This window comes from Phyllobates terribilis, unplaced genomic scaffold (assembly GCF_046119375.1).
Source record: "Phyllobates terribilis strain yellow unplaced genomic scaffold, ASM4611937v1 Scaffold_2__4_contigs__length_985480577, whole genome shotgun sequence".
In the NCBI taxonomy this organism is placed as follows: domain Eukaryota; kingdom Metazoa; phylum Chordata; class Amphibia; order Anura; family Dendrobatidae; genus Phyllobates; species Phyllobates terribilis.
The window spans coordinates 847,632,058-847,645,108 of NW_027362762.1; the positions used below are offsets into that span (position 1 = coordinate 847,632,058).

At 46.4% G+C, this 13,051-nt stretch overlaps 1 protein-coding gene across 2 annotated transcripts in view; it reads left to right on the forward strand.

Moving 5' to 3' along the window:
* Positions 1 to 13,051, forward strand: part of LOC141232979 (solute carrier family 13 member 2-like) — a 145,060-nt gene that overhangs the window by 84,620 nt on the left and 47,389 nt on the right. For both annotated transcript variants that reach the window (XM_073667849.1, XM_073667848.1), the window contains one exon: positions 12,376 to 12,498. In XM_073667849.1, the coding sequence (XP_073523950.1) occupies positions 12,376 to 12,498 (123 nt within the window). The remainder of the gene's footprint in view (positions 1 to 12,375; positions 12,499 to 13,051) is intronic.

Consider the following 13,051-nt stretch of genomic DNA (forward strand, 5'->3'; position numbering starts at 1 on the left):
GTGTTGTTTTCTGAAATAACATGAAATTAGAGCATAAACAAGACCAGTAGACAGTGTGATAAATTGCAAGATTTCTATTCGATTAATTTTTAAAGGGAATCAGTCAGCAAGTTTTTTGTTGTTTATAAGCATAATATAGGCGAAGAGAGCCCGATTCCAGTGATATGTCACTTATTCTGTATGCTGTAGTTTCAATACACTCAGGGCTTGATTCATCAAAGCTTTCATAGCAGAATTCTGGCATAAAAGCTTTGAAAAGACTCAAAATTTAGGCACAACTTAGAGTTACTCCTAAATTTTGCGACTTTTGGACAATTACTCTCAACTCTGCTGAAATGGGTGAGCTGAGGCAGGAGGGGACACAGCAGGGATGTGACGCCATAGCCTGTCTAATTTATGACAAGCTCATGACAAGGAGGGAATATACGCTCGTGTCACCCCGGCGTTAGTCTGACATCTGCAAATATTACCAAAGAAATGAATGCTGCAACAGTGTCATTAACAAATTGGTGAATATATCCACAAATTGATAAAAATATAGCAATTCTTACCTACAGTACAGACCAAAAGTTTGGACACACCTTCTCATTTAAAGATTTTTCTGCATTTTCATGAGTATGAAAATTGTACATTCACACTGAAGGCATCAAAACTTTGAATTAACACATGTGGAATTATATACTTAACAAAAAGTGTGAAACAACTGAAAATATGTCTTATATTCTAGGTTCTTCAAAGTAGCCACCTTTTGCTTTGATGACTGCTTTGCACACTCTTGGCATTCTCTTGATGAGCTTCAAGAGGTAGTCACCGGAAATGGTTTTCACTTCACAGGTGTGCTCTGTCAGGTTTAATAAGTGGGATTTCTTGCCTTATAAATGGGGTTGGGACCATCAGTTGTGTTGTGCAGAAGTCAGGTGGATACACAGCTGATAGTCCTACTGAATAGACTGTTAGAATTTGTATTATGGCAAGAAAAAAGCAGCTAAGTAAAGAAAAACGAGTGGCCATCATTACTAGTGTTGAGCGAGCACTAAAATGCTCGGGAGCTCGAAGCTTGGGTCGAGCTCACCGTGATACTCGGGTGCTCGACCCGAGCAACGAGCCCAATGTTAGTCTATGGGAGACCCGAGCATTTTTGCGGCGGCACCCCCGGCAGTCTGTAGAAAGCCTAAAAAGTGCCCAAAACGATAGTGACAGTGCTCAAAACACATGGGACAACATGGGCATCGCCCCAGGAATCATTTCTGACCCCCAGGTCACTGCTGTCAACAACGTGTTCAGAGGTATTAAGCCACTTTTACGGGATCACAATAAAACGTTCAAAAACGAAACTGAAACGGTTTTCCTGTGAAATATGTTAAGGAACTTCCTTTCCAGGGTAAAGACTTGTGTATAAGGTAAAATAAATAGCCAAAACAAAAATACTCCTCCACACCTTGGGCTATGTTCACAAGTAGCATTTTTTATGCGTTTTGCACTTTTGTATTGCTTTCAACCGTGACAAATGCATTCACCGGGAAATGTCATTTTAACATTTTACAATCTTATCTGGCCATGTGCTGCGTGACACATGCATACAGTGCTGAAAATACATGGGAACAGCATGGGGAAGACCCCTGGAAGCATCTCTGACACCCAGGTCACTGCCTAAAAGTGTGCCCATCAGAAGTGATCCTTTCCACATCAGAAGATGCAGACTTGCAACTATCCCCGTGCAAGTCCTTGTCCCAGGGCAGTGTTCAATTGTACCTCCCCCTTTCCTTGCAATGCAACGCAAGTATGCAGCCTGCCACCCACCCACCCCCAGGCTGCAATACCATATTGCTAGCTTGCTTGCACTTGAAATGGGGCCTTTTAGTTTGGAGGAGGCCGAAGCTGGCCACTACCTCATAGCTGCTTCTGCAGCGAGGTATCCATACTCAGTCCCCAGTCGCTCGGTGGCCGGGTGTCCACGCTCAGTCCCCAGCTGCCAGGGGGCGGCCGGGTGTCCATACTCGGTCTCCAGCCGCCCCGTGGCTGGGTGTCCACAAACGGTCCCCAGCCACCCCTATTTCTCCTTGGAACATCCCCCACACACTTTTCTTAGCCCGGCCTGCTTTAGGGCAGCATTGGACGAGCCCACCAGAGAACCAGACTCCTCCGGTGGACCCTGACTTCTCCATCAGGGGAGTTGAGAGTGCCAAGGTGAGGAGCATGATGATGATGATAGAAGTTAGCATCTGCTTTGTTTTCTTGGAATGCAAGCGTCAGTGTGCAACCTGCCACCCACCCACCACCAGGCTGCAATACCATACTGCTATCTTGCTTGCACTTGAAATTGGGCCTTTAAGGCATGTGGAGGCAGACAATATCAATGCCACTGGGAAAAGTGATGGAGGTCGCAGTAGCTTAACAAGACGGTTTTAATGCCCCTTGGAAGAGTGGTGGAGGTCACAGTAGCTTAACAAGATGGTTTTAATGCCCCTTGGAAGAGTGATGGAGGTTACAGTAGCTTAACAAGACAGCTTTAATGCCCCTTGGAAAAGTGGTGGAGGTCGCAGTAGCTTAATAAGACAGCTTTAATGCCCCTTGGAAAAGTGGTGGAGGTCACAGTAGCTTAACAAGACGGTTTTAATGCCCCTTGGAAGAGTGGTGGAGGTCGCAGTAGCATAGCAAGACGGTTTTAATGCCCCTTGCAAGAGACGTGGAGGTTGCAGTAGCTTAACAAGATGGTTTAAATGCCCCTTGGAAGAGTGGTGGAGGTTACAGTAGTTTAACAAGACGGTTTTAATGCCCCTTGGAAGAGCGGTGGAGGTCGCAGTAGCTTAACAAGACGGTTTTAATGCCCCTTGGAAAAGTGTTGGAGGTCGCAGTAGCTTAACAGGACGGTTTTAATGCCCCTTGGAAAAGTGGTGGAGGTCGCATTAGCTTAACAAGTCGGTTTTAATGCCCCTTACAAGAGCCATGCAGTACAGCATATTAAAAACATTATTCCCATTATTGGGGAGTGGGTCTCCCATAGTATTTGCTTATGCCTTCCAAGCAAAAGCTGCCAAAAATTAGGACGGAGGAACTTGCAATGCTAGCAACACGGACCATGGTCACCCTGGTGGTATAGTGGTGGTGGATGGGAATTTTTTTAACAGTTCTGCAGCAAGGGCATTCTGGTACTGCCACATTTTTGTAAACCTCTCCACCTCAGGAATAAGAGAGTGAAAGTTCTCCTTGTAGCGGGGGTCTAAAAGTGTCACCAACCAGTAATGACTATGTGGCGCCCCTGAGGGTTCGACCGCCACAGGAATGCTGCACTTCTTTAATGGAGTGTGGAGTTCCTCCTCTGAGGTAAGGCCAGTGTGATGGTAGTTACCTAGCCTTTTGCATCCAACACCACATTTCCACCAGAGGGAGCTAGTATGCACTAGGTGCGGCTCCCCTGGTTACAGGGAGACTGGGGAACACAAAGTGGTAGGAACCAGTTAGTGGGTGTGGGTGGAGGAGCAGTTAGTTAGTGACACTTCTAATTTCATATTTAATAGTATGCCATCTTTGATCTTGGCTCGTTCTTTCTGGTCCTTCAATCCTTTGATGGCTCAAACCTGGTCCTGTGTGGACCTGTCCTTCTTAGTGGTCGAACTGTGCTGTCATGAACTGTGTGTAATGTGACTTCCCTCCGAGAGCGCAGATCCTGTGTGGGCCTGCACCGGCATGTGACACAGCCCTCGTGCCCCGATCTTTGGGACGAGAGGTAGGTTGCAGACAAGGAATGTCTCAACCCGGCCAAGGACCAGGATCAAGAAGGCCCGGGAGCTTTAGAGTGGGGCTCCCTAGCAAATGGGTCCCGGGGAGGATGCAGACGGAGCGGAGTACGCCACCTGTCCTCGCCTACCTGATCTATTCAGAGGGATTCCGGCTGCAAGAGGGGTACCGGCCCCCCGACACCCGACCTCGCACTCTATGTCCAGGATGGGAAAGCCCGGTTAGGCCCTGAGGATCCCGCCGGGCCTCGGATGGAGAGGAATTGCAACCCGAGCCCTACACCTGAGAGGAGCTTAGAGGGAGACCTGGCCTATCTACTACACACGCACAGACGGGAAAGGGTGAAGTCTGTAGTGCAGGAACACTCTGGTGTAGGGTCGCTACCGAACACTGGACTTCCTCGGAGGTAGTCGAACCCCCTTCCCTGGTGGCCGCAGGACTCCGCGAGGAGCAGGGAGAAGCCTTGCGCTGCTTAAGAGAACTGTGAGTAAAGCCTTGGAAATTCATCCCTATGGCCTCCGGACTGTTCATTACGCTCCATACCATGCGACGCGGTACCCGTACTCCCGCACTACTACCCCACTTCTATCCTGCCTTGCCTGCCCTGGGGCCCTGCTCCGCCTGTGGGGAGCAGCGAGAACTTTAGCCGCCATGACACCGGGCCTCAGCGGACTGAAGCGGCGCTGGTGGCCTCTCACCAGACACAACAGGTGGCGTAGTCGACAAAAAACACTCAACCCTGAAAGCCCTTACATCCTTTTTAATGTGACGGCCCTGGGCATGGAACGGGTCCAGGCCACGGCTGCATCCCCCCCACCTCAGCATCTGACCCGGCTCCGAGTACCCCATCTTCCCAGGGCAGGGCTGAGAGCGTCACAACTATCACCCAACATTTTGGCAACGCGAGGGTCACGGTTAAGGCAGCGTAACATAAAGTCAGCCATGCGTGCCAGACTGGTAACGGGCAAGATTTCCGTGTCCTCACCAAGATGACGACTGACCATGCTCTCCTCCTCCTCCTCCCCCCTGTCCTCAGGCCACCCATGCTGAACCGACTGTATGACAGTTGTACAGGTACTACCGTCTACAGCGCATGATACCAGCTCCTGTTCTTCCTCCTCCTCCTCCTCTCCCTCATTGTCCCGCAATGCATGTTGGGATGAGATGAGGCTGGGCTGTGTGTAATCGCCCATTACGGGTTCTTGATCCATCTCATCATACTCTGGCTGCAATGCCTTCTCTTTAATTCTCTGAAGAGAGCGTTGCAAAAGACCGACAAGTGGGATGCTGACGCTAATGATGGCGTCATCGCCACTCACCATATTGGTGGACTCCTCAAAGTTTGTCAGGATGGTACATATGTCAGACATCCAGGTCCACTCCTAAGGTCTTATATGTGGAGTTTGACCTAAATATCGACGGCCTTGTTGCAGTTGGTACTCCACTACTGCTCTCTTCTGCTCACAAATCCTTTGCAACATGTGGAGGGTAGAGTTCCAACGTGTGGGGACATCACACACCAGTCGGTGTGCCGGAAGCTGCAAAAGCTGCTGCAACACAGCAAGGGTGGTGGAAGCCGACTTGCGAAAATGAGCTGACTGGCGGCGTACTTTGAGGAGCATATCTGGCAACTCGGGGTACGATTTAAGAAACTGCTGAACCACGAGGTTAGGCACATGAGCCAGGCATGGTACGTGTGTGATCTCGCCTCGCCTCAGAGCCGCCACCAGTTGTCACACACGACCATGCCTGGATGTAGGTTCAGCGTTGTCAGCCACAGATCTTCCTGCTCTTTCACAGCTGTCCACAACTCACAAGCAGTGTGAGGTTTATCACCTAAGCTTATGAGTTTCAGCACAGCCTGTTGCCGCTTGGCTGAGGCAGTACAGCAGTGCTTCCAGCTTGTAACTGATGTGGTGATAACTGAGATGGAGGCTGAACATGAGGAGGAGGAGGAGGATGATGCACAGGAGCTGTACACTGTGGGGGCAACTCTGACTGACATAGGGTGTGGGGAGGATGTGTTCCGTCCCAAGGTCCGACTGGGTCCCAGCTTCCACTATGTTTACCCAGTGTGCGGTCAGGGAGATGTACCATCCCTGGCCACAAGCACTTGTCCACGTGTCCGTTGTCAAGTGGACTCTCCCAGTAACTGCATTATTGAGGGCACGGCAGATGTTTTGGGACACGTGCTTGTGTAGTGCGGGGATGGCACACTGGGCAAAATAGTGTCGGCTGGGGACCAAGTACCGAGGGACGGCCACCGCTATAAGGTTGCGGAAGGATTCCGTCTCCACCAGCCTAAAGGGCAGCATTTCCAACGCAAGCAGTCGTGAAATGTGCGAATTTAGGACTGTGGCCTGTGGGGCGTTGGCTGCGAATTTGCGCTTTCGTTCAAAGCTCTGGGATATGGACAATTGAACGCTGCGGTGGGACGTGGACGTGGACGTTGATGCTGTTTCTTGAGAAACTGCCATAACAAGTGAAGACTGAGAGGAGGGGGCATCTTTGCATGCAGTATGGACAGGGGATTGCCTTGCACACACATCAGGGGGTTCTATTACACGCACAACAGCGGAAGAAGCAGTGGTGACACCCCCTGACACTGGTCGTGGACCCTGGGGTTCTCCCCACAAAGTTTGCTACCATGTGCCTGATCATGTTAGTGGTGGTCAGGCTGGTAGTTTTGTCACCCCTGCTGATGTTGGCATGACAGATGGTACAAATGGCCTTTTTGGGGTTATCAGCAGAGTCTTTAAAAAAATTCCAGACTCTGGAAGACCTACTGGTTGTACTGGCAACGTCCCTCGTGTTGGTGTTACGGGGAACTGTTGTCCGCCTTCTGTGTGCGGCCACCACACTGCTTCTTCCTGCCTGTTGGGGTACTCTGCCTCCCTCCCCCTGTGTGCTGCTGGCCTCGCTCTGCGTGTCCTCCTGCCACGTTGAGTCAGTTACTAGATCATCCACCACCTCTTCCTCTTCCACTTGCGCACCACGATCCTCCTCCTCACTTCGTGGCAATTGTGTCTCATCATCGTCCACCTCTTGTGACAAATTGCCAGCGTCGACTTCCTCTGGCCGTGGCTGTTCAAATATTTGGGCATCGCTACATGGGATCTCCTCTTCCACAACTTCAAGCGGAGCAGGTGAGGGGAACAAATATGGAAATGGACCAGTGAACAGCTCTTCAGAGTGTCCAAGTGTGGGATCAGTTGCTGTCTGACGACACTCGGCATGGTGGGAGGAAGGAGCATCAGGGTGAGGAGGAGTATGCGGTCGAGACTCACGGCTACTAAAACTTGACCGTGTGGAAGACAGACCGGAGGAGGTGGTGCCCAGGTAACTGGAAGTATTATCTGCTATCCAATTAATAACCTGTTCACACTGATCAGTTCGCAATACTGGTGTTGTAGTGTTCTTCCCTAGTAATTTGGTCAAGAAGTGCCAGCGAGAAGATGTGCCTGTTGGTTGTGGCACATTTTCACCTTGGCCACGGCCCCGTCCTCTACACACACCATCACCTGAAGGTCCAGTTCCACGTCCCTTGCCACACACCTTGCCCATTGTAAATGAAGTAAAATAGCTTACACTCGCACTATCAATGGAAAAAGGGTAATAAAAAGGAGAATAGAACCGTGGAAGAGGAAAACCACAGTTCTATTTTTCTGGCCTACACCAGACTCTTTTAAACAGATATATTGGTGTCTGACCAGTCAGGGAGACACTATTACGGTTTTTTTTTACAGCAAAATATGCCAAAAACAGGATAATACAGAGATTTGACCCGTGGAACTGCAAAACCACAGTTATAGTTATATGGGGTTCACCAGACTCTTTTAAACAGATATATTGGTGTCTGGCTCGTCGGGGAGACACTATTACAAGTTTTTTTACGGGCAAAAAAATGCCAAAAACAGGATAATACAGAGATTTGACCCGTGGAACTGCAAAACCACAGTTCTATTTTTCTGGCCTACACCAGACTCTTTTAAACAGATATATTGGTGTCTGATCAGTCAGGGAGACACTATTACAGTTTTTTTTTACGGCAAAAAATGCCAAAAACAGGATAATACAGAGATTTGACCCGTGGAACTGCAAAAACACAGTTCTATTTTTCTGGCCTACACCAGACTCTTTTAAACAGATATATTGGTGTCTGACCAGTCAGGGAGACACGATTACAGTTTTTTTTAAGGCAAAAAATGGCAAAAGCAGGATAATACTGAGATTTGACCCGTGGAACTGCAAAACCACAGTTCTATTTTTCCGGCCTACACCAGACTCTTTTAAACAGATATATTGGTGTCTGAACAGTCACAGACACACTCAATTTTTTTTTTGAGGGGGAAAAAATACCAAAAGGTTAATAAGATGGGTATTTGTACAGTCTGACTGAGGAAAAAAAAAAAAAAACAGGATTTAGATGAAAAAAAAAAAAAATTTTTCCTGGCCCCTGAGACTGGGTTATAAGTCTAGCAGTTTGACCAACAGGAGCACACAGGACTGTAATGCAGCGTTTGCTGGTATAACCACTGCGTCTCCTATACAACCTGCCTGCCTGATATCTGGGATGGATATTAGTCCTGAGAAGGACTGTTTGTTTGATTTGGCAGCCTTTAGAGACCCTACACTACCTATTTCGCACTATATATCTCTCCCTAACTCAGCAGCACTGACCCTACACTGGCTGATCTGGAGCGACTGTGTCCAAGATGGCGGCGCCCGGTTTTAAATACTCGAGGTGACGCTGTGCGGCCAGCCAATCACTGTAATGCCCACAAACAACATGGCTGCGGTATTACAGTGACTGGCTGGCAATCCCTGCATGTTCATTGGCTCTGTAAAGAGCGCCAAACGTGCAGGGCGGAGACCCGAGCTCCCGGCCGAGTAACACGGAAATGCTCGGTGCTCGCCGAACATCCTGAGTAGCGTGATGCTCGGGCGAGTAACGAGCAGTGTCGAGCATGCTCGCTCAACACTGATCATTACTTTAAGAAATGAAGGTCAGTCAGTCCGAAAAATTGGGCAAACTTTGAAAGTGTCCCCAAGTGCAGTTGCAAAAACCATCAAGCGCTATAAAGAAACTGGCTCACATGAGGACCGCCCCAGGAAAGGAAGACCAAAAGTCACCTCTGCTTCTGAGGATAAGTTTATCCAAGTCACCAGCCTCAGAAATCACAGGTTAACAGCAGCTCAGATTAGAGACCAGGTCAATGCCACACAGAGTTCTAGCAGCAGACACATCTCTACAACAACTGTTAAGAGGAGACTTTGTGCAGCAGGCCTTCATGGTAAAATAGGTGCTAGGAAACCACTGCTAAGGACAGGCAACAAGCAGAAGAGACTTGTTTGGGCTAAAGAACACAAGGAATGGACATTAGACCAGTGGAAATCTGTGCTTTGGTCTGATGAGTCAAAATTTGAGATCTTTGGTTCCAACCACCGTGTCTTAGTGCGACGCAGAAAAGGTGAACGGATGGACTCCACATGCCTGGTTCCCGCTGTGAAGCATGGAGGAGGAGGTGTGATGGTGTGGGGGTGCTTTGCTCGTGACACTGTTGGGGATTTATTCAAAATTGAAGGCATACTGAACCAGCATGGCTACCACAGCATCTTGCAGTGGCATGCTATTCCATCCGGTTTGCGTTTAGTTGGACCATCATTTATTTTTCAACAGGACAATGACCCCAAACACACCTCCAGGCTGTGTAAGGGCTATTTGACCAAGAAGGAGAGTGATGGGGTGCTACGCCAGATGACCTGGCCTCCACAGTCACCAGACCTGAACCCAATTGAAATGGTTTGGGGTGAACTGGACCGCAGAGTGAAGGCAAAAGGGCCAACAAGTGCTAAGCATCTCTGGGAACTCCTTCAAGATTGTTGGAAGACCATTTCCGGTGACTACCTCTTGAAGTACATCAAGAGAATGCCAAGAGTGTGCAAAGCAGTCATCAAAGCAAAAGGTGGCTATTTTGAAGAACCTAGAATATAAAACATATTTTCAGTTGTTTCACACTTTTTTGTTAAGTATATAATTCCACATGTGTTAATTCATAGTTTTGATGCCTTCAGTGTGAATGTACAATTTTCAAAGTCATGAAAATACAGAAAAATCTTTAAATGAGAAGGTGTGTCCAAACTTTTGGTCTGCACTGTATGTCTCTGTGATATGTAGGTAGGATGGAACCTGAAAGGCACCCGCCAGCTATGTTTTCTCGTTTCTGCTATTTGGATGAATGGTATAATTTTCTGTGAATCTTCCAGAGTCCAAGATGTTTTTAAAAAATCAGTCTGAAACACTCCAGCCCATAGTTTTGAACCAGATTGTTCCCGGACCCCGGTTTGAACAACCACTCCTTTGGACTTGGCAGCAGGTTCCATTCATCCTACATACCATAGAGATACTGTATGATTGTTATATATTTATCAATTTGGAGATCTACACTATAGATTCACCAATTTGACACTTTTTCAGCATTCATTTATTTGGTAATATTAGCGGATGTCAGATATACCCTGAGCACTTTTCTTTTTTGCAATACAACAGTATATGTACGAGCGCACTCAGTGAGTGTCTTTTCATTAACACATTTATCCTTATGCACATATAAGCAGATTGCCTGTTTATTTAAATCTATTTAAGCTTTACTAATTAACAATTGAAATTAGAATCTGAAACCAAAACACTAACTAATGTAATCAATATATTGTGTTTCCTACATTGAATATGTAGCAAGCAACTGTTTATCAAAGACATACAGTGGGGGAAATAAGTATTTGATCCCTTGCTGTTTTAGTAAGTTTGCCCACTGACAAAGACATGAAAAGTCTATAATTTTAAGGGTAGGTTAATTTTAACATTGAGAGATAGAATATCCCCCCAAAAAATCAAGAAAATCACATTGCATAAATTAGATACATTTATTTGCATTTTGCAATGAGAAATAAGTATTTGACCCCTACAAACCATTATGAGTTCTGGCTCCTACAGACCAGTTAGACGCTCCAAATCAACTCGTTATCTGCATTAAAGACAGCTGTCTTACATAGTCACCTGTATAAAAGACTCCTGTCCACAGACTCAATTAATCAATCAGACTCTAACCTCTACAACATGGGCAAGATCAAAGAGCTTTCTAAGGATGTCAGGGACAAGATCATAGACCTGCACAAGGCTGGAATGGGCTACAAAACCATAAGTGAGACACTGGGTGAGAAGGAGACAACTGTTGGTGCAATAGTAAGGAAATGGAAGAAATACAAAATGACTGTCAATCGACATCGATCTGGGGCAACATGCAAAATTTCACCTCGTGGGGTGCCCTTGATCATGAGGAAGGAGAGAGATCAGCCTAAAACTACACGGGGGGAACTTGTTAATGATCTCAAGATAGGACCACAGTCACCAAGAAAACCATTGGTAACACATTACGCCTTAAAGGTTTAAAATCCTGCAGTACCCGCAAGGTTCTCCTGCTCAAGAAGGCACATGTGCAGGCCCATCTCAAGTTTGCCAATGAACACCTGGATGATTCTGTAAGTTATTGGGAGAAGGCGCTGTAGTCAGATGAGACAAAAATTGAGCTCTTTGGCATTAACTCAACTTACTGTGTTTGGAGTAAGAAGTAGGATGAGTACAACCCTAAGAACATCGTCCCTACCGTGAAGCATGGTGGGGGAAGCATTATACTTTGGGGGTGCTTTTCTGCAAAGGGGACATGACGACTGCACCATACTGAAGGGAAGATGGATGGGGTCATGTATCGGGAGATTTTGGCCAACAACCTCCTTCCCTCAGTAAGAGCAATGAAGATGAGTCGTGGCTGGGTCTTCCAGCAAGACAATGAACCAAAACATACAGCTAAGGCAACAAAGGAGTGGCTCAAAAAGAAGCACAGTAAGGTCATGGAGTGGCCCAGCCAGTCACCAGACCTTAATCCCATAGAAAACTTATGGAGGGAGTTGAAGCTCTGAGTTGCCAAGCGACAGCCTCAAAGTCTTAATGCTGTAGAGATTATCTGCAAAGAGGAGTGGACCAAAATTCCCCCTGACATATGCGCAAACCTCATCATCAACTACAAATAACGTCTGACTGCTGTGCTTGCCAACAAGGGTTTTGGCACAAAGTATTGGTTGCCAGAGGGATCAAATACTTTTTTCTCACTGCAGAATGCAAAAAAATGTATCTGATTTATACAATGTGATTTTCTTGATTTTTTTGGATATTCTATCTCTCAATATTAAAATTAACCTACCCTTAAAATTATAGACTGTTCATGTCTTTGTCAGTGGGCAAACTTACAAAAACAGCAAGGGATCAAATATTTATTTCCCCCACTGTATATTGCTCTATATTCTCGTGTTATGTTGGGTCTGTTTTTACTTCACTTTTTTTATCTCATTATTCTCAAGCAAAAATTCCCACCACACGGAGATGAGCAGCAACGACAAAAGTTGGCGATCACGATCAGTTGTTATCAGAGGGACAATTTTGATTATAGTAGCACATGGTGCCTATTCAAGGATCAGAGGAAAACATAATGGATAATACCAATAATAATGCTTATTATTTTTTTTGTAGAATGGAGTTTTACTCCTAAATAATGAAATGTACTGTATTGTTTTCATACACAGATTGTTCCCTGGAAACAACAATGTTATCAATTTTGCATCATGGTTTGGTTTTTCCTTCCCTACGATGATTATACTGCTCGCTCTTTCCTGGATATGGCTTCAGATACTGTTCCTGGGAACAAAGTAAGTCCGTGCTGTTTTATCAGTGATACGAGAACCCAAATTATGTTAAACTGACCTTATCATAGGGAACATATTACCATACAGCACAATCTCACTTGTTCATGTAGTGGTTTTCCCCATTCTTATTGGAATGTGTGCATATTGTAGATTTAGACTGCAGACAGCAAAACCACAAGGGTAGACATATGGAAACAAGGAGGTAAGAAACAAATATGTCTGCATAGCCTTTGTTGGTTATTAACATATGGGGACCCCACATCAATTTCTTTTGGGGGCACCCCATTTTAATCACCAGTAAAGGCTAAGTATACAGCTGAGAGCTGATATTAATAGCCTGGGAAGCTCCATGAGTATTATCCCCTTCCCAGGCTAGGAACATCTGCCCACAGCTGTCCGCTTTCCCTCTGCTGGTGAATAAAATTATGGGGGACCTCACACCATTTTTTAAAAAAAAATCTTTAATTTAAGAATAAATGACATGTATAGTAAGCAACACTTATCTATTGTAATGCGGTGGCGTTCACACTGTGCAGTAATGAGGCAGTGACCCAAG